The 18,497-nt window shown below is 35.7% G+C and overlaps 3 protein-coding genes across 3 annotated transcripts; all 3 read right to left on the bottom strand.

Annotated features, from left to right (window-relative positions):
- Nucleotides 1-942: 942 nt before the first annotated feature.
- Nucleotides 943-7,547, bottom strand: LOC127974802 (ras-related protein Rab-25). The gene is made up of 6 exons (XM_052578332.1): nucleotides 6,879-7,547; nucleotides 6,597-6,743; nucleotides 4,505-4,700; nucleotides 2,680-2,873; nucleotides 1,548-1,628; nucleotides 943-1,391 (listed from the first exon to the last, which is right to left on the bottom strand). The coding sequence occupies exons 2-6, from the start codon at nucleotides 6,631-6,633 to the stop codon at nucleotides 1,264-1,266; spliced, it is 636 nt and encodes a 211-aa protein (XP_052434292.1). The 5' UTR covers nucleotides 6,634-6,743; nucleotides 6,879-7,547; the 3' UTR covers nucleotides 943-1,263.
- Nucleotides 7,548-7,850: 303 nt separating this feature from the next.
- Nucleotides 7,851-9,417, bottom strand: LOC127974803 (ragulator complex protein LAMTOR2). The gene is made up of 4 exons (XM_052578333.1): nucleotides 9,240-9,417; nucleotides 8,627-8,789; nucleotides 8,278-8,367; nucleotides 7,851-8,192 (listed from the first exon to the last, which is right to left on the bottom strand). The coding sequence occupies exons 1-4, from the start codon at nucleotides 9,305-9,307 to the stop codon at nucleotides 8,136-8,138; spliced, it is 378 nt and encodes a 125-aa protein (XP_052434293.1). The 5' UTR covers nucleotides 9,308-9,417; the 3' UTR covers nucleotides 7,851-8,135.
- An 878-nt stretch (nucleotides 9,418-10,295) lies between these two features.
- On the bottom strand, nucleotides 10,296-18,207 carry LOC127974801 (ubiquilin-4-like). The gene is made up of 11 exons (XM_052578330.1): nucleotides 18,035-18,207; nucleotides 17,334-17,485; nucleotides 17,046-17,206; nucleotides 16,190-16,452; nucleotides 15,844-16,002; nucleotides 15,487-15,709; nucleotides 15,152-15,291; nucleotides 14,972-15,055; nucleotides 14,763-14,878; nucleotides 13,826-14,024; nucleotides 10,296-11,529 (listed from the first exon to the last, which is right to left on the bottom strand). The coding sequence occupies exons 1-11, from the start codon at nucleotides 18,179-18,181 to the stop codon at nucleotides 11,377-11,379; spliced, it is 1,797 nt and encodes a 598-aa protein (XP_052434290.1). The 5' UTR covers nucleotides 18,182-18,207; the 3' UTR covers nucleotides 10,296-11,376.
- Nucleotides 18,208-18,497: the final 290 nt, after the last annotated feature.

Below are 18,497 nucleotides of genomic sequence, written 5' to 3'. Positions count from 1 at the left end.
TGAAAATAGAAGATCACTTTGATATAAATTAAATTTAATGCATATTCTTTAAAAAACATTAAATAACTTTGGATTAGTAGTACACAGAAGTATCTTACGCTCACCAAGACGTTTATTTGATTAAAATGACCATAAAATAGTAATATAAGTAATATTTCACAATATTAGTATTTTGGTGGTAATTTTAATGAAATAAATGCAGCCTTGGTGAGCTTGAGACTAAAATTCTTTATAGTTCCAATAAAGATTTTTTATATATAGTGGTGCATTTCACAATTACTATAAATAATCATAATAAACCCAACATTTATGTTTGCAAAGAGCCCGTTAGAATTCAAACTGGTCAAATCAATTAATTTTCCAAGTAATTGAAAAGCTTATTCTTAAATTAATATTTATTATTCTGTATATATTGTATCATGATGATTCATAAATGTCCATAAATGTTGTGTTGTTGTTAGACATTTTGCAAACTGCACTTGAGACTCATTGTGGAAAAACAAATCAGACATTTTCATCTTCATTTCTGCTTTACTTCTTTTTGGAAAATGACATGCTGTATATATTTTCTTTATGCTGTGTTAACAGCAGCAACTGCTAATACCTGAAGCATTAGCATTCATCTATGAAGATACAAATCAACACTTTGTTTAGAAATGCTTTATATATAGATTGTAATTACACACAATATTTAATTAGTGCTGATTGGTTTTAAATAGTAAAAATTATTTTCTTAATCATATGTGAGGGTTCATGAGTGTGTTAAATAAAATTCAAAATCAAATTAAAAACTAAATAGTGAGCATGAACATGCAAATTGAAAAATATGCATCTAATACACTTATTAAAGTGATAAAGTTATTCCTCCAGCATCTGTTGATTTCATAACTTCAGTACAATGAATAGCTTGTAGTATTCTTCATTTGTAATTTTCTTTGGATAAAAAAAAAAAAAAAAAAAACATTTGGCATGACATTTCATAAATAATATAAACAAAAATCTCCTACTGAGAGGTAACATTTAGGGAAAACACATTAAAATTATTTAAAATTGACATTAATCTTTGTTAAGCCCTTACAAATATTAAAATGCATTTTACTTGTTGCATAATATTTAACAATAATAATATGTCTGTCAGTCAATGAAATGGATTTCCTTTAGTTTTTTATCATACTTGTTCTTTCGTAATGATAGCTCTACTGTACAAGCTGAATTCACAACTCTTTTAGGCCCCGGTGAAGTCCTTCTACACGGAATGTTCTTTCACAGATTCTTACAGCAGGCCTTTTTTTCCTCCTGTGCGTCATCTGCTGCAGCTTTAGGCTGGGATAATGTCACAGCATTGATAGAGCCTCGGGTCACTTCTTTGCTACTCACCTTTTTATGGATTTCTGAAAGAAAGAGATCCAAAAATGACAGCATGATTATGATAATGAAGTGCTTACACTATTTTAAGCCTGACTGAAGAGCAGCAACCCAGAGGGCAGGGAACACATGCAAACTACATGTAAATACAGTATGATGTGTTCAGAATAAACAGTATCTACCTGTAAGCACAGTGTTGAACGCTGCCTCGACGTTTACTGACTCCAAAGCAGAGGTTTCCATGAACAGAAGACCATTCTTTTCTACAAAAAAAAAGAATCATAACATAAATATAAAGATCAACTTTGTTTGATTTTTCTAAATTATATTAAATATATACACGCTGAGAGAAGTCTTTAAAAATACTGCCTAATGTACTATGAAGAAACATTCTGTGCTGATTTATTTTTTTATTAGACCATCATTTGAACTATGCTTTGCATTTTGTAGTGTTTAAGGGTTTAAGGAAATGACTGTAAATTTAACAGAAAATGTCATTTTAGGCAAGGATGTTATCCATTTTCTACTGATTGTTCCATTGTTTAAAAAACAAAGACTGGAAATGTATAATTTACATTTATTTACATCTCTGTTAACTCTAAAACACAATGCACTGCAAAATTCAAAATAGAGATAAACACCTTCAAAGTTCCCTCATATTAGTTCAGTACATTGTACCTGATTTACAGTACATTTTTACTGAATTTCCTTAGAGTAAAGTGTTTTTTTTTTTTTTATGACTGGACATTTATATGGATTTATAGTGGCTTATTTTACTGTCAGGAGTACATAGAATATAAAAATTAAATTACATTTATGCATTTAGCAGACGCTTTTATCCAAAGCGACTTACAGTTCATTAAGGCTAAATATTTTTACCTAACATGTGTTCCCTGGGAATCGAAACCACAACCTTGCACTGCTATGCTCTACCACTTGAACCACAGGAACACAAAAACCACACTAATGCTTACTATCAATACTACTTTTAATAGTAGTAACCAAATCAAATGATAAAACCAACAGTTTAGTTCATCTTTAAAAATATAGTAAAAAAAAATATTCCTTTAATATTTAATAAATAAAATTATATTTATCTTTTTCATTTAAAACATGGATGATGCCTTTAAATATTTCAACTGTGCACTGGTAATGTGTATATAATTTTATATTTTCTCCAATATGTGCAATAGTATTATATGCCTGTTATAATTTCTTCAGGTTAGGCCGAACTTTTATTTTAAAGGCTTTTGAGTTTCTCAGAGAAAATGTGTGTAAGCCTGTATAATATAATAAGCTGTCTTCAGTAATGACCTGCAAAGTCCTTTGCGTCCTCTGTTGGAACTGATCGTACTGCTGCCAGGTCCGTTTTGTTGCCCACAAGCATCACTACCATATGCGGATCTGCGTGATCATACAGCTCCTTCAGCCAGCGCTCGGCACTTTCATACGTCAAGTGCTTTGAAATGTCATAGACTAGAAGAGCTCCAACGGCTCCTCGATAATATCTGAGATACAAGAAAAAAGGTCAGATCAAATCAGATGAATCGATTTACTTCCTTTTTTTTTCTAAATGAGAAGAACACTGTCATATAACATTATGTCATAAGCAAGATTACGTAATGAAGATGGTTTAGAAAAACAGGTGAGAAATTAGTTGGGTGGTGAAACATGATGTATTACATTTTTCTCAATTTGTTAAAGGGGGGATGAAATGCTATTTCATGCATACTGAGTTTTTTACACTGTTAAAGAGTTGGATTCCCATGCTAAACATGGACAAAGTTTCAAAAATTAAGCTGTACGTTTGAAGGAGTATTTCTGTTCCAAAAATACTCCTTCCGGTTTGTCACAAGTTTCGGAAAGTTTTTTTTTTTGAGTATGGCTCTGTGTGACGTTAGATGGAGCGGAATTTCCTTATATGGGTCCTGAGGCACTTCTGCCGGAAAAGCGCGCTCTCCCGTATAGCAGAGCACTGAGAGCACAACAGACTTCACTGATCAGAGCGAGAGCGTCGCGAAATGTCACAAAAGGAGTGTGTTTTTGGTTGACAGGGCAAGACAACCTTGCACAGATTACCAAAGAAAAAACAGCATTAAGGGACCAGTGGATGGACTTTATTAGAGCATCAACGAAGTTGTGCAAGTGTTTTTGTTTGTTCCCTGCATTTCAAAGATGCTTGTTTTACAAACAAGGCCCAGTTTGACGACGGATTTGCGTACTCTAGAGGTACTCAACATTAACAGGATATTGAGTGAAAATGAGCATTTCACCCCCCCTTTAAAGAATAGATTAATGGCAATTTACATACAGTCAAAAATGTATTTGCATTCAAACATATTCGGAGTATGAGCGAAGAACTTAAAGGGACAGTTCACCTAAAATTCAGTTATTCTGTGAACTTCGGTTCAGTTAAAATAAACGTCATCATCTCCTCACCAGACTGCTCTGGTCCAAACAGGGGATGTCGATTCTGTTTCTAGTTTTTAATAAATTAATATTTTTGCATTAGATTGAACGATAGTTTCCCATCTTTACAAAACATTTCTAAATGTATTTTTTAACATTCTATTCAGTAAAGAATATTGAAAAAATTGTTTCCCAGTTTCAATCATGATAAAAATAAGAAATGTTTCTTAAAAAAAAAAATCTGTATATTAGAATAATTTCTTAAGGATCGTGTGACACTGAAGGCTGGAGTATGATGCTGAAAATTCAACTTGCATCACATGAATACATTTAATTTTAAAATATTTTCAAATAGAAAACGGTTACTTTAATTTGCAATACTATTTTACAATATTACTCTATTTTTTTAATTAAATAATGCAGCCTTGGTGAGCAGGAGAGACTTTTTTTCAAAAACATAAAAAGACACAACCTACCCCAACAGTAGCGTGTATAATTTAAATTAAAAAATGAAAATGAAATTTTGATAATACAGTAAAATAAATCAAATAAAACATTTTCATTTGAGCTCACACCTGTGGTCACCATTCCTTCCACAGACACAAGAACACTACAAAACATGATACTGAATCATTTTCATAATTGTCAATTTTGGGGAACCATGGGCATTTTTGCTTGTTTTGCACCACTATTTATTTGGTATGTCAATGTTACTTCATGTTAAACTCACGCAGAAGTGATGGCCCGGTACCGCTCCAGTCCAGCAGTGTCCCAGATCTGAGCTTTGATGGTGAGGCCGTTTAGCTGGACAGTTCTTGTGCTGAACTCCACTCCGATTGTGGTCCGGCTGTCATGATTAAACTCATTCTTGGTGAACCGTGACAGCAAGTTGCTCTTACCAACGCCAGATTCTCCAATAAGAACCACTGCAATGAAAAACATACGAGTTTGGAAAAACTACCAACCCAGACTTGACTCATGCCAACCATCTGGAAACAACAGCCATGAATCCCTCCCCTGTGATGAAGGGGGCCCAAAAGTGTTCTCTTGGTATAGCTTAAGCATTTTTGACAGATCCCATTATTTTATTGTATTTTTTTTTGCAACACTATTGCTTGGTATATTAAGAAACACTAACTTGTGTAAAATCAGTGATTAGTTTCTGGATTAAAATACCAGCCACTCACAAGCTCATGATGTAACTTGTTACAATGTCGTGTTTGTCGACTTGGACTTTTGTGGCAAGCAACTCTTCGAGTGCAACATTAGGAGGCAAAGCATGTCACAAACCTGCATCCTTATTGCAAAATTGTCCAAGCTTGTTGTTCAAACTTGAGACAGAGACAGGTCTGATACTCATATTCGTGTGTCAAAACAAACCAACACTGGATGAACAGTACGTCCCAGTATAGCACTCCCTTATGAAAACCCAGCTAATCGCAGGTTATGACTCAAACATGTCAGGAGAAAAATCAACACTCCACCCATGAGGGGGTCATTTATCATATTATGCAAGGAGAAATGGCAATTATAGACATAAAAATGAAAAACAGTATTAGAAAACAAAAAAACATACAAGGTTTAAGCAGAAGCCTATAAGAAATATTTAAGAAATAGTTCACCCAAAAATTTATATTTGCAGAAAAAGTATCAAGACAATACAATATACAAGAGCTTGTTTCCTCGTCACACCAAATTTGGAGAAATTTTAGCATTACTTAACTTGCTCACCAATGGATCCTCTGTAGTGAATGGGTGCCGTCAGAATGAGAGTCCAAACAGCTGATAAAAACATTACAATAATCCATACAATTCCATCAGCTGTCATCTTGTGAAGTGAAAAGCAGCGTTTTTGTAAGAAACAAACCCATCAAGGTATTTTAACATTAAATCTTTGCTTCTGGCTAAAATAAGAGTTCAAAATCCATAATAACCCCTCATCTAGTGAAAGATCCATCTTCTTTTGTCCTTTCATGTCCAAATCCACCCACATATATGTCTAGAAGTGTCTAAAATAATAGTCTTAAATATTAATTTCTTACAGCTCACTGGAGTGGTGTGGATTATTTTGATGTTTTTTATCAGCTGTCGGCACCCATTCACTGCAGAGGATCCATTGGTGACCAAGTGAAGAATGTTCAGATGAAGAAACCTACATCTTGAACTAAAACTATTCATTTAACTCATGTACCAATATCTGTGTGTAATTTCAGATTAAACCATCAGCACTGGTGATAAGGATATTAAAACTGGCCCTCATTTAAATAATCAACTTGCATGTTTTAAATAGTTACTCTAAAAAGACTTCCTGTTCTTGTTGCTTCAGTTCAACTGTTATGAAACCAACACATAGTGCAAGTCACTTTAAGTAGTCGTTGTGGTTTGGTGTTGTTTGAGGACTGCTCTGGAGGATCAGAGTTTCACAACGGACTTTAACAGATGCAACTATTTTCCCTCCCATACTGAGTAACTTAACTGCGTAATCTTGTGCAAACAAAACCTTGTTGTCATGGAAATCAGATTTCAAGCAACCTATGGGACTCAATTTCTTTCTTTTTTTGTAAACTGAGAGCTTTACAAAAAGGAGGAATTAAATTGCACAAGGTACTCTAAACCCAGCCGCTTTATATATTTCTCTATAACTGTTTACTCTCTTTTAATGACTATAGATACTAACCGTTACTCTACAACTACTGCAAATGGTGTAATGACTGCTTGCAGATTATGAAACTAACTAAACATCATCTAAAAGAGTTTAAAGCTCCATCAGAGATTGTTTAATGTGCATGACAACTCAATCCCAAAAGAGTGTCAGATCTTACCTTTGAAAACAAAGTTGTAGGCCTCATCAGACCCCATTCTGTCACTCCTGTAAGCAGATCTTCCTTCACTAATTTAGATTAGTGCTGCATGAGTCAGAATCCCAACCAATTCCAAGGAAATCTGAGAATGAAAGGTCCTCCTGTATGCTACAGCGGAAATAGCAGAGAAACAGTAAGAAGTACGAATGAAACCCCACCATTTATGGTGGACAGTTCAGTTGTTTGTACAAGGAACTGGCCTTGTTATTTAGCCTGGCAGTTCCGCTATCAAATGTGCAGTACCTGGGGAAGGTGGGCGTGACTTTTGGTGCGCTCCAGTCAGGTCAAACAGGTAGGGCGAGTGCAGGTGCAGTCATATGATACTAGGTGCAATAGTGCACCTGTTCAGCCAATCAAACGACGACATACACACCATATGCAACCAATCACTTTTTTAAGGAGTTTCTCCCAAGATCAGGAAGGAATTTGCCATGGAAGAGCCCCTCCCATGGTGCATATTTTGGATTACACTGTTAATAATAGCTTGAAAGCAAAAATTATACACCGTTTCTGCAGGTTTTATGAAGATAAATGTAAGCTTTTTTAAGACCAAGTAAACAAAATATAAGGAATAAATAGAATGGAACACAAAACATCGTTATGGTCTCTAAATGTAAATTATTTAAGCGTATGACACGAATGCATTTGCTCCCAACCACTAGAAATAAGTTTTACTGTACCTTCTGATCACGCTACAAAAAAAAAAGTAATGTTCTTTATCAGTATTTTTGTCTATTTTCCAGTACAAATGTCTAAAGGTTTTTAAACCAAGATACATTTACTTTAGAAGCAAAATGACATAAAATGGAAATCTTGTTTTCTGAGAAATGGATCAAAATGTAAGTATTTATGATTTAAATTAACTTAATTCAAAGGGGAAAGTATTCATACCCCATTGAGATATTTGTTCTTATTTTAAACATAAACTCATTTAATTTTGTTCATTTTCACCTTCTGCTCTGATTTAGGATATTTTATGGATTTCATTTACAATAGTTTGACTTTAAACCTATATATATATATATATATATATATATATATATATATATATACACACACACACAAAAGAAAATGCATAAACCCAGGCTAACAAAGTGATATTTCATCTTCAGATATATTATTTTATACAATGTATTTTTTGGTTCAATTAATATTATTATAGACATTATTAATAAAAAGCATCAATTTCTTGTGTTTTAAAAGTAAAACAACATGTTACAAAAAGAGAAATTTATTTTGTATTGTTGACACTAGACACAGCCTGATCACTGACTGCAAAAATCCTGAGACATAAAGAAAAGATAATAAAAGGGAAAATAAGAGTTCAAAAGTAATTATTAATGTGTATGCAAAGCATTATTTTGGGTCTAATAGCCACACAATTTGATATAGCAATCATACGGAGTATGCAAAATAAATAAAGCCATAGAAAATATATCATAAGGGTCTAAGTCTTCAGAAGTTTTTGTTTCAATGCACAGAAATACACAAAAGTACATCCTACGATGCTGCCACTTGTGTTAGTGGTTCCTCGAGGTACTGCACTAAAGCTTCAGCCTGTCAACAGAACAAACAAAGTTACACGATTGTTCATGGAAATACATAATTAAATAAGAGCTATTTTATATACACCAAATCTCACCTTTGCTTTAAGCATCCCAAAGCCTACGGTCTCCTTGGCATACATGCAAAGCAACAAGTTTGCAACCCGTGTAATGGCCACCCTGCCCTCCTGTAAAGCCAGAGAAAATGCAGCACATTGTAAAGGATTTTAAAACTATTGTAAAACAATACAGTAGCTCATCATGTAAGTATTATTTCTGGCATGGTGTCATTTCAAAAAAAGCACATATGTTTGGTAAATCCAGACATGGCCTGCCCTATAGCATCTGCTGAGCTCAATTCATGCATCTTGTATAATGCATGTTACTGCATATATCATAGACAAGTATTCACAATCATTTACTATAACTTTACAATGACATTCCTACCATACAATCCATCAGGATGAATTTCAGTTTGTCCTCATTAAAGGCCTGGTGTCCGTTTTTGTCGTAAGCCGCCCAGATGTTACTGGCAATGGCTGCAGTGACTCTTGCATCAGTGTCTCCATATCCAGAATACGCCAACAGAGAGCCTTCGTTATTCAATAACCTAAAATAAAACACACACACACACACAATATATTTATTTTAAATTATTTGCCCTATAAAGTGGCCAAAAAAAATCTGTAAACAAAATTTCTCTGAACTAGTTTTCTATCATGTATGGAGTCAGTTCTAACAGTTCTAAACATTAAATAACAAATTTATTTTTGTGTAATGATTGTTCTTTAAAGTGGTGTGTGACACATTTATTTAAAATAATGAGATTTGACTTGGTATTTAATCTAATGACAAAGATATTCAAATATTTCTAAATATGGCTTAAGTCAATCACGTTGGAAGATACTAAATAAATATGACATTTTTAATGGTTAACAAAATAACTTACTTTTAGCTCAAGAGAGCATGTTAATAACATACATATACAACATATTGTTTACCAATTTATCTGCCAGCTAAAGCTACTGATAAGAACAAAGAATTAAATGTATATACTCACAGCGTGCTTTGTACGCCACTGGTGTTTGCTTGACTGAGTACTTGTGTTAATGCTTTAGGACGCAACATAATTTAAGGGAAAGCGGCAATAATACTAATACAATAAAATGCACGCGAGTTTATAGCAAGAACTTCCAGCAACCCAACAAGAACATCAGCTGACTTCGAACTTCCGCGCTGATGATTCATGGGAAATGTAGTGTCACGGCAGTGCATACGAACTACAAAAACGTGGCCTAAGCAAAAAGGACTTTGGCCTAGATCAAAACTGAACTTATGATTCATTTTTCTTTTTCGGATCATTTATTCAAAATAAAATTAATACTTTTGAGATTTCTTAACCTTTTGTTTTTACTTTCTTTTAAGAGGTGAGGGCAACAACCCCTTAGGGTAAAATTATAAGGGTTTTATTATTGACGAACATTTTATCTTCATTCTTCAACTGGTTCACCCTGAAGTCAACATCCGGTTTATAAATATACCGTGGACTACATATGCACTCTTAAATATCAATGGCCTTTATTGGCTTCTTTGGTTCCACGAATAACCTTTAACATCCACAGAACCTGTCAAATGCATTTATTTAAAAAAAAAAAGAATACGTTTTTTTTATTATTATTATTATTATTTAAATGTTCTTCAAACCAAGAAAAAAGTGGTTCTTTGAGGAAACCAAAACAGTTGTAATCACCATTTTAAATTTCAGTTCTCATATTGTGTTCAGTATATTTACAAGAACTTACTTTTTTTTAAAGTTACGATACGATGTCTACCTAACGCAATCCTAATGACTAAAGCTTTGTGATTGTGAAATGAAACGGTTATATAATGCATCAACAAAAACAAATGACTTGTGTGACCTCCACATCAATTAGAAAAGAATTACAAATATTGTGGTTATAAGAAGAAAATGATCATGCAATATTTTTTAAACTTAAGAAGTCAAATTCCAAGGTGTCATGCAGCCCAACATTGCAAATGTAAAAATAATAATAAAAAAATCATTGGATTTAAGACAAAACCAGATGCTAGAAGGAACTACAAACCCCAGTGAATGTTGGTTTCTGTAATGTAATTCAAGTAGAATAAAGAATGGATTATGGACATACAGCAAAAAAAATTAACATTTTAAATTCACAATATAACTGTTAGTTCCATTAGACAGCTGTTGGTTAGCACTGAGAGAAGCTAGCGTCACGATCATGCTGCAACCCATAGTTTTTTCGCCAGATCAAATTGAGGATGATGGATCCAGTACACAATACAAGCGTGTTCCAGGCACTAGAATACTTCTACGTCAAAGCATAAAGATATGGTCGAAACAAATGGTGTCTGCGTTCACCACTGCTGGTTAAGCTGTGAAATATTTTATTGACGCTTTGTTACAACCTTACCCATATGACAAGCCTTTATGGCCAATTCAGGTACACTCCATCCTCACAAAGGCAAAAGACTAAAGAGATGACTGAATATCTTTTCCAAATCTCATCTCCAAAACTCATTCCTTTCTAAAGCAGCTGAAGTAGAAGATATCAGTCGAGGTGTTATAGTGCTCCAACATGTTCATTTCTATTAGATTTTGATTAACACATCAAAATGTCAAGGAACACTCAAATCAGAGTCAACTGAGGAGGGTGGAAAGGGTAAGCTCTACGTTTCTGCAATAAATACTGGTTTGATCAGGCAAGAATTAAGAGAAAAAGAGAGAAATTAAGGAAACCAAGCATTTTCACAGAAGACAAGAATCCCTCTGGACCTCGGAATTCAAGCAAATGGATTTTATTCCCCTAACCACTGAGTAGTGCCTCAGGTGAGTGTGTTCTAATTGTAAGGAATGGTAATTCAAACTTGGTTCAAGCAAATGTAAGCTTTATCCCGTCTTACTAGTAATGAGGGGTTAGTGTGATGTCATTCCACAGCGATTCTGGTTTGTTTTTGTTTTGTTTGTTCAAGGAAAAAAATTTGAAACCCTCATTGCTTTTTGATTCAGAGATTCACTGATCAAAGCAAAAAAAAAAAAAAAAAAAAAAACACGATTAGAATAATTGGAATTCGGTCTATGTGGGGCTTGTCAGATTTTATGTGATGAGGACTATGTTTGCTTCTTGTCTCCCTTCGCATGCTCTCAGTTGATGGAATTAGGAAGGCTGAGAGCCGAGCAGTCTTTCGATGGCAGCGTTGATGTCGCCCCCGGTGGCGATGAGGGCCTGAATGTTGGCTTCCCTGTTGATGAAGCCCATGGAACTCAGCTGCTCCAGCTGTTGCTGGAAACGCACTTCCGGAGTCTGAGTCTGCAAAGCGAGGTGAAAAGTAGTGAGTAGAATCAAATATACACAGCATACTCAGTGTTTCTCACAGGATTTGGGGATACGGCTTTTAAAAATGCTGCACATTTTACAGTCTACTCCAGCCCATTTACAGTGTCTAATCTGAATGGGGTAACGAGTCTCCGCAATGATTTGTATCTGGACTCGAAACCTCTTTTCAGTTCAGTCACACTGATTTTAGATATGCCAAAGAACTAGAATATAATAATGATTATTATTACAGTCTGAGTTTTATTGGTAAAAATAGAAATCAGTAATATATTATCATTGTACTACAACTGCACTGTAAAATAAACAGAAGTGAAAATGTAATACTTCATAATAAGCTTATTTTACTTTACGACCGGGAAAATTACAACGGTTCCATTTGAATTTCTTCAATTGCGAGAGTGAAACCCTTCAGCTGTGACTTGTGGAAATCTGCCATTTCTGTGAAAACAGGTTCCCATTACAAATCTGTTGAAATCAGAGTTTCCGCTAGAAAAAATGGTGCCGGAGGTTTCCTTTTCCGGACATTTTGATGATATGCCGGTCAAGTATCACCTCTTAATTAGTCAAGGTGAGGAAAACTGGAGGCAGGCTATGTAACGTAAAAAATGACATAATCAGGCCGCCGAATGCAACATGTTTATTAGCCTAACTTTCAAATAGACGAAAAAAAAAAAACATTTTCTACTATGGTTCATTTCTTCATTCGGATCTATTTGCGATCCATTCCATTCTAAACAAACAAAGCATATGTTTCGTCCTTGTTTCATTATAGATTAAGATAATAATTCATAAATGCACGCATAATTATCAGTGAACTTGATAAAAGTTGCAGATATGTTTTACATGCATGCCCAAACAAATGTCTTTCAACTTATGTGTGCAAAATTCAGAATGAAATGAATGTGCAGCAATTTGTACAAATAGAGATTCTAGGTCTACTATACATGTTGTAGCCATTAAATAAGCTTATTTAGTTTAATATTTCTTAAAATATTATAATGTTATTTTTTAATTTATGTTGATTATGAAAAGTGAACCGCACGAGTAAGATAAGATGCGCAATATCGAGAGACATGGAGCGGGTCAGACATGATTTTGACCACTTAATTAAGTTTTGTTTAGTAGAAATACTTTTTTTGAAGTGAATTTCGTTTTGTATAAATTGTATCTTAATTTTAATAAAAAATTTTATCAACCAATTGCCTGGATTTAATACATAAGAAGCAAATATAGCAGACGACAGGCCTAATCATGCAGGCGCCCTCGCGGCCACTTGCATTGCTAGTGAACTGGAGTGCATCTCATCCTAATTTAACGAAACTCAGCGTAGGCCTCACAGACATGAAATATATCTTGAAATGTCTTTTTAACAATTTAAAACGAAAATTTTTTTTTACCTATGCTAATTACACATTAAATTCAGGTAGGCTACTGAGTCGCTGTCCTCAGTGCCCAGAAAAGCGCTGAAACTGAGATGAAAGGGGAACCCGTTTTTATTTATTTATTTATTTTTTGGCTTATTTTAACTGGCCCATCCAGTTTTCTGGAGGCCCACCTACAATCAAAATCCTGGCGCCGCTAGTGCTTCGCAGCGGTCTGATATCAAGAAATAACAGACCGCATTCCACATTGGAATTCAACCAAGCCATGTAATAATGTTTAATGTTTAATGTTTAACTTTCAAACGAGCCTGTTCCTTCATAACATAGCCAAAGATCGGTGTATTTTTGCTTTATACACTTTAGGCTTATTCTCAAATTCAGATTGTGTTAGGGGGGGGGGCGGGATTATTAGGCAATTTTATTCGGACAGTTTGACCGGAGAGATTTAATTTTGTCGGACATTTCATTTTTTTTCCGGCAAATGTCCGGCAATTACCGGACAACGGAAACCCTGGTTGAAATACTGTAATCGTCCTACAAAAATGTAAGAAATGTGGAACGGAAGCTGATCGTCAGCAAATGGTACTCCTTGCTTGGTAACACTTAGCACAACAGACTATACACTTAATTAAAATCACAGTCTTTTACAGTTAGGGCACTATGACAGTGCGTTGGATTTTTGTTCACTTGACATGCTCAGCCAAAGAAATGGCACAAAACACATCGTCAAAGACATTTAAAAGTTATTATGAGAATGTAAAAATATTTGTTTCTTTATGAAACTGTGCCAGGACAGATTATACTGGAGCAGGCCACCAGAATACAGGTAATTCATGGGAAATACTGATAATGTTAACAACAACAACCAAAAAAAAAAACATAGGTACCGATGGATTCCCTCCAGCAAACATCTGTAGCATCTGTTGCATGAGCTGCTGCTGGGCAGTGTTTGTTCCAGCAGCAGGGGTGGGGGTAGGGGTGGGGGCCGGGACCTGGCCTGAGGGCGGAGGGTTCTCAGGAGTCACATTCAACCCTGTAGGCAGTGGGGCACCTGGGATACCAGCAGCCATCCCACCAGGTATCAGACTAGAAAGAGACAAGTCACATTTAAATGGTAAGGAGCAGATATTGAGCCCAGATTATGGGCTCAGTCAACTAGTTAGAATAACTGGAATAAAACAAACCCATTTAATAAGCATGGAAATTCTAATCTAGAGGAAGCTGCATCTACTTGACGATAAAGCAAAGAGGGAAATAACTAGTAGAAAGAGGATGTGTTCTTGAGTGTTTACCACTATGTGGAGAATGAAGTAGCTAAGCGATATAAAATTCACAAAAAAAAAAAAAACAATTCAACTTCTAATACTAAAAATACCTCAAACTATCCATTTCAATATATCAACTTCAAATTCTTATTCAATGCTAGTTAATATTTTTGTGAAAAATATGCTACATCATTCAAATGTGTGAATATAATAAAAAAAAAAAAGATATTACTTACTAACCAAAGATGCATTAAACTCAAGTGACAGTAAAAGCATTCGTGTTACAAAAAAGATTTAAAAAAAATGCTATTCATTTTAACTTTCTCTTAAAACAAAAACAAAAAACAGTATCATAGTTCCCACAAAAACATTCCACTGATTATCATGAGAAATGTCAAGAATGATTTCTGAAGAATTATTGAAGACTGGAGTAATGGTTGCTGAAAATTCAGCTTTGCATCACATGAACAAAATACATTTTACATATATTTATTATTATAATAAATACATGGAGCAGTAATTAGCATAACTGGGACTAAAAGTGGAAGTGGAACTGCACCTGGGCATGAGACCAGGGGCTTCGGTTTGAAGGGTTTGCAGTCCCTCCTGGATCTGCATTAGTGCTCGCATGGCTCGAGGATTTGTCATTACAGAAAGGGATTCTGGGTTCTGCATCTGCAAGTGAGTCAGAAAAACAAGACAAGTCAGTTAGCAAATAAAAGTAAATCAAACCTATACCCCATCTCCAACAATGCAAACTGGACACACCTGCTGTAGAAAAACAGGTAACTGCTGTCTCATTTGCTCCTGCAGCTGTGGATTTCCAGCAAAGAGAGGGTTGTTCATCAACACCTGAAAAAGGGTAAGAGTTACATATTAATAACAGAACATTATAGTAAATTAAAACTTCTATGAATGATGAACTTTTGGGAATGATGGTCCTGCTACCTGTGAGGCAATATCAGGACTCTGGGCCAGGGACTGCATCATGGTGCGCATATAAGGAGCAGAAAGCATGTTCTGCATAAGCTGTGGGTTCTCAGAGATCTGTTGCATTAAGCTCTGCATGCCAGGACTGTTGAACATACCTAATATCAAACCACAATGATTAGATTTAAAAACATAAATAAATAAATAAATATATATATATATTAAAATAAATGTATAGTCTGCTATAAATGTGAACTCATATTATCTGCTTGAAAAATCTACTACAATTTATCCTCAAAATTCATAGACCTGGTTTTAAAATTAAAGCCAAATGTTTACATAAAGACCATTACCGTTTCCAAGGCTAGAGGCGCTTATGCCCAGAGGGTTGGACACACTGGGTGTTGTTGAGCTTGTGGTGGAGCTGGTGGTGGTAGCCGTCCCAGAGGTGGTGGTGGCAGCGGTGTCAGTGATACCCCAGGGATTTGGCAGAGGCTCTCGGTTTTCTGTCCTGGAGGGCTGTGTTCCAGAGTTATCAGCATTTCCACCCAATGCCGAGAAGGGGTTATTTCCAAACTGTTAAGATGATGCAATAAAGCATTTAATGTTGCCATTTCATAAGTGTTAAGACTTGATAGTAAATGACAAAATCAATAATTTTGGTGAAACCCTAAATAAATATATTTATTTAATCAATAAATGTATCTGACCTGTTCACGTGCAGCACTAAACATGGGCTCTTGAATATCTGTGTACATCCTCCGAAGGGCATTGTAACCCCCGGGAATACTCTCGAGGTTGCTAAGCGCGCGGTCCTGGTTACGCATCATCTCTTGCATCATGGCTGGGTTTCTTGCCAACTCCATTGTCTTTGACAAGCAAAAAAAGAAAAAATTTATAAAAACAAATCAGCAAATGCACACCTTTTAGATGTGGAAGTCAAAAAAAAGAACTTTCTGAAGACAAAATATAACTGCCTATATAACCTTTTATAATTGCAAAAAAATAAAAAATGAATCAAGCAAAATAACTTTTGGTACATGTCCAATAACATACCTGTCTCATGAGCTCTGGGTTGTTAAGCATGTGTGAAATCTCTGGGTTGCGCTCCATCAGGTTCTGCATCTGTGGGTTGGCCACGATCATCTGCCTCATCAGGTCAGGGTTGGACATCATGCTCTGCACAAGCGGGTTCTCCATGATCTGAGACAGCATCTCAGGGTTGGACATGAGCTGTCGCTGCATCTGCTGCTGAAGCTCCATGAAGTTGGCAGATCCCATCCCAAGGTTAGACAGGCCCGACAGGTCACCAAACCCAGCTGAAAACATACAATGAGAACCAGTGTAAAGCAAAAGCTAAATAAAATAATAGAACTTACTTAAAAAGAACATAATAGTATTTTACTATATACATCTTTGAAACAATTATTTGTAGAAAAGGAATAATTTCAATTTTTTTTTATACATGTATACACACACATATGGCAGTAAACTGAAGAAGTGCTTCATCACAACATAAAATACGTAAAATCACATTGGGAAATAAGCAGCAATCCACAATATAAAACTCAAACATTAATAAACATTTTTATAAACACACTATTTACTCATTAAGATGTGTATTTTAATATTTATTTGATCTTAAATTTAGTTTTAGTAATTTTAATACTTCAATACTTCCAGGTACCTGACAAGGCAAAATGTTTTTTCATTTAATTTTTTTAGTTTAAGTTTGCGCTTTTTATCTAGTACTTACATTTTATTTAAATTAGGAAAAACCATGTTGATAGTATTGTAGTTAACAATAACGATACTGGTTGCAACACAAAACACGAACAATATTATGGAATTACAATTAAAACGAGAACAACGGCTGATGCCTCACATAAACAAACTCAAAAACATTACTCACCTAGTATATTGGGTGGCTGTGTCGGGGCTGGGGACGTCCCACTGCTCTGGGGTGTGCCCAGGTTCCCGGCCGGGCTGGACTCAGTGCTTCCACTGGTGTTGTCCTGAGATGGCCCAGGAACAGAAGAGGCAGAAGTCTGCGAACTACCACCACCTGAAGTCCTACAAACACAAAACCCTCTAAATGCGAGCCATCCATAAAGCACAGGCATTATCCTACAACACATTATGCCGGCTTTGCATATGAAAATACCAATTATGTTTTGACCCCAAAAGCAGGTCCTCTTACTTTTGTGCGGTTTTGATGACCAGGTGAACCGTGAGTCCATCTTTAATGCCATGCTGACCGAGCGTGTCTCCATCCTTAAGGATCTTTCCGGCAAAAATCAAAACCAACTGGTCCTGCTGCGCCTTAAACCTTTTGGAGATTTCCTCTTTAAACTGTTAAGAGGACAAAACATACGGGTTATTTCTAACGTTACACGTGAAATCAGATCAACACACCCTCACTTTTGTGCAACATCACGGTCCCTTTCATTCAACCTGATCTCGTAGACATCGACATTAACCAGCGACTGGTTAAATGAACTAACAAACACTGCTAGCATCACCTCTATCTAACACGTTATTTAGTTTATTAATGTATTATTAAACATATTTCTGAAGTCAACAATACAAACCAAAACAGAAAGAGCGCGAGCGAAGATGACAGACTAGAACCTTCTAAGCAGGCCGTTTCTTTAACAAAATCAGCGAGGTAGACAACCTCACCTTAAAAGCGTCTTAAACGACCAAAAACAGTGAATACGACACTCAAAATAACCTCATTTAAGTGATAGCAAGAGCAGAAGTTATTCTAAATATCCCCTGAGACGGTTTTCGGCATTGGGCTATTCGTCGTCAATCGTTAGCTCCTTGGCTAAAGCTGTTAGCCGCTGGTGTAACGAACGCCCGGGTGATACAAACAACAAGAAGCCACCAAACAATCACCTGTGAGACGGATGAATCCTCGGCGATGGCTATTTCTTCTTTATCCTTCGGTGTTTTGACGGTGACCTTAATGATAGTCGCGCTAGCGGCGGCATTTTCCTCAATGTTCGTCTCCACGGCAGGATCCGTGCCGCTATTCTCCGCCATCTTTACTATGCTTTTACTTCTTCATTACATCATCGCACCAACAAGCAGCGGGGAAAAGCGCTGCAAACGCCGATTGTTCCACAGCGCCCTCTGGCAGCGTGGAGTGTCATCGACTTGCCTTTCTGCTCCCACTCTTTGAAATTACTCAAAAGTACGCTGTTTGGCACTTTATGAGTTACAAACTGTATAAACAATCGAGGAAAAGGTCCAATGTTTCCAGTGTATACAATGTAATACACGTTTCCAATGCATTTATCACACTTTGGTTCCACTTGCTGCTCAAGAAAAGTAGGCATAACACACACATAAACAGCAG

This window comes from Carassius gibelio, chromosome B16 (assembly GCF_023724105.1).
Source record: "Carassius gibelio isolate Cgi1373 ecotype wild population from Czech Republic chromosome B16, carGib1.2-hapl.c, whole genome shotgun sequence".
Classification (NCBI taxonomy): Eukaryota; Metazoa; Chordata; class Actinopteri; order Cypriniformes; family Cyprinidae; genus Carassius; species Carassius gibelio.
The sequence above is the reverse complement of the archived record's forward strand: the minus strand, read 5'-3'. Positions and strand labels throughout refer to the sequence as shown.

What these genes read in the sequence shown, in the direction of transcription:
- LOC127974802 (XM_052578332.1), bottom strand. Translation starts at nt 6,633, where the DNA reads ATGGGGTCTGATGAGGCCTACAACTTTGTTTTCAAAG. An exon ending in TACCGGGCCATCACTTCTGC is followed by an intron (nt 2,874 to 4,504) that starts GTGAGTTTAACA and finishes CTTGTATCTCAG; the next exon opens with ATATTATCGAGGAGCCGTTG. An exon ending in GTTCAACACTGTGCTTACAG is followed by an intron (nt 1,392 to 1,547) that starts GTAGATACTGTT and finishes TCTTTCTTTCAG; the next exon opens with AAATCCATAAAAAGGTGAGT.
- LOC127974803 (XM_052578333.1), bottom strand. Translation starts at nt 9,307, where the DNA reads ATGTTGCGTCCTAAAGCATTAACACAAGTACTCAGTCAAGCAAACACC. An exon ending in AGTGGCGTACAAAGCACGCT is followed by an intron (nt 8,790 to 9,239) that starts GTGAGTATATAC and finishes GTTTTATTTTAG; the next exon opens with GTTATTGAATAACGAAGGCT. An exon ending in TCATCCTGATGGATTGTATG is followed by an intron (nt 8,368 to 8,626) that starts GTAGGAATGTCA and finishes CTGGCTTTACAG; the next exon opens with GAGGGCAGGGTGGCCATTAC.
- LOC127974801 (XM_052578330.1), bottom strand. Translation starts at nt 18,181, where the DNA reads ATGGCGGAGAATAGCGGCACGGATCCTGCCGTGGAGACGAACATTGAG. An exon ending in GTCCTGATATTGCCTCACAG is followed by an intron (nt 15,056 to 15,151) that starts GTAGCAGGACCA and finishes ACCCTTTTTCAG; the next exon opens with GTGTTGATGAACAACCCTCT. An exon ending in GCCCCTGGTCTCATGCCCAG is followed by an intron (nt 14,025 to 14,762) that starts GTGCAGTTCCAC and finishes GTCTCTTTCTAG; the next exon opens with TCTGATACCTGGTGGGATGG.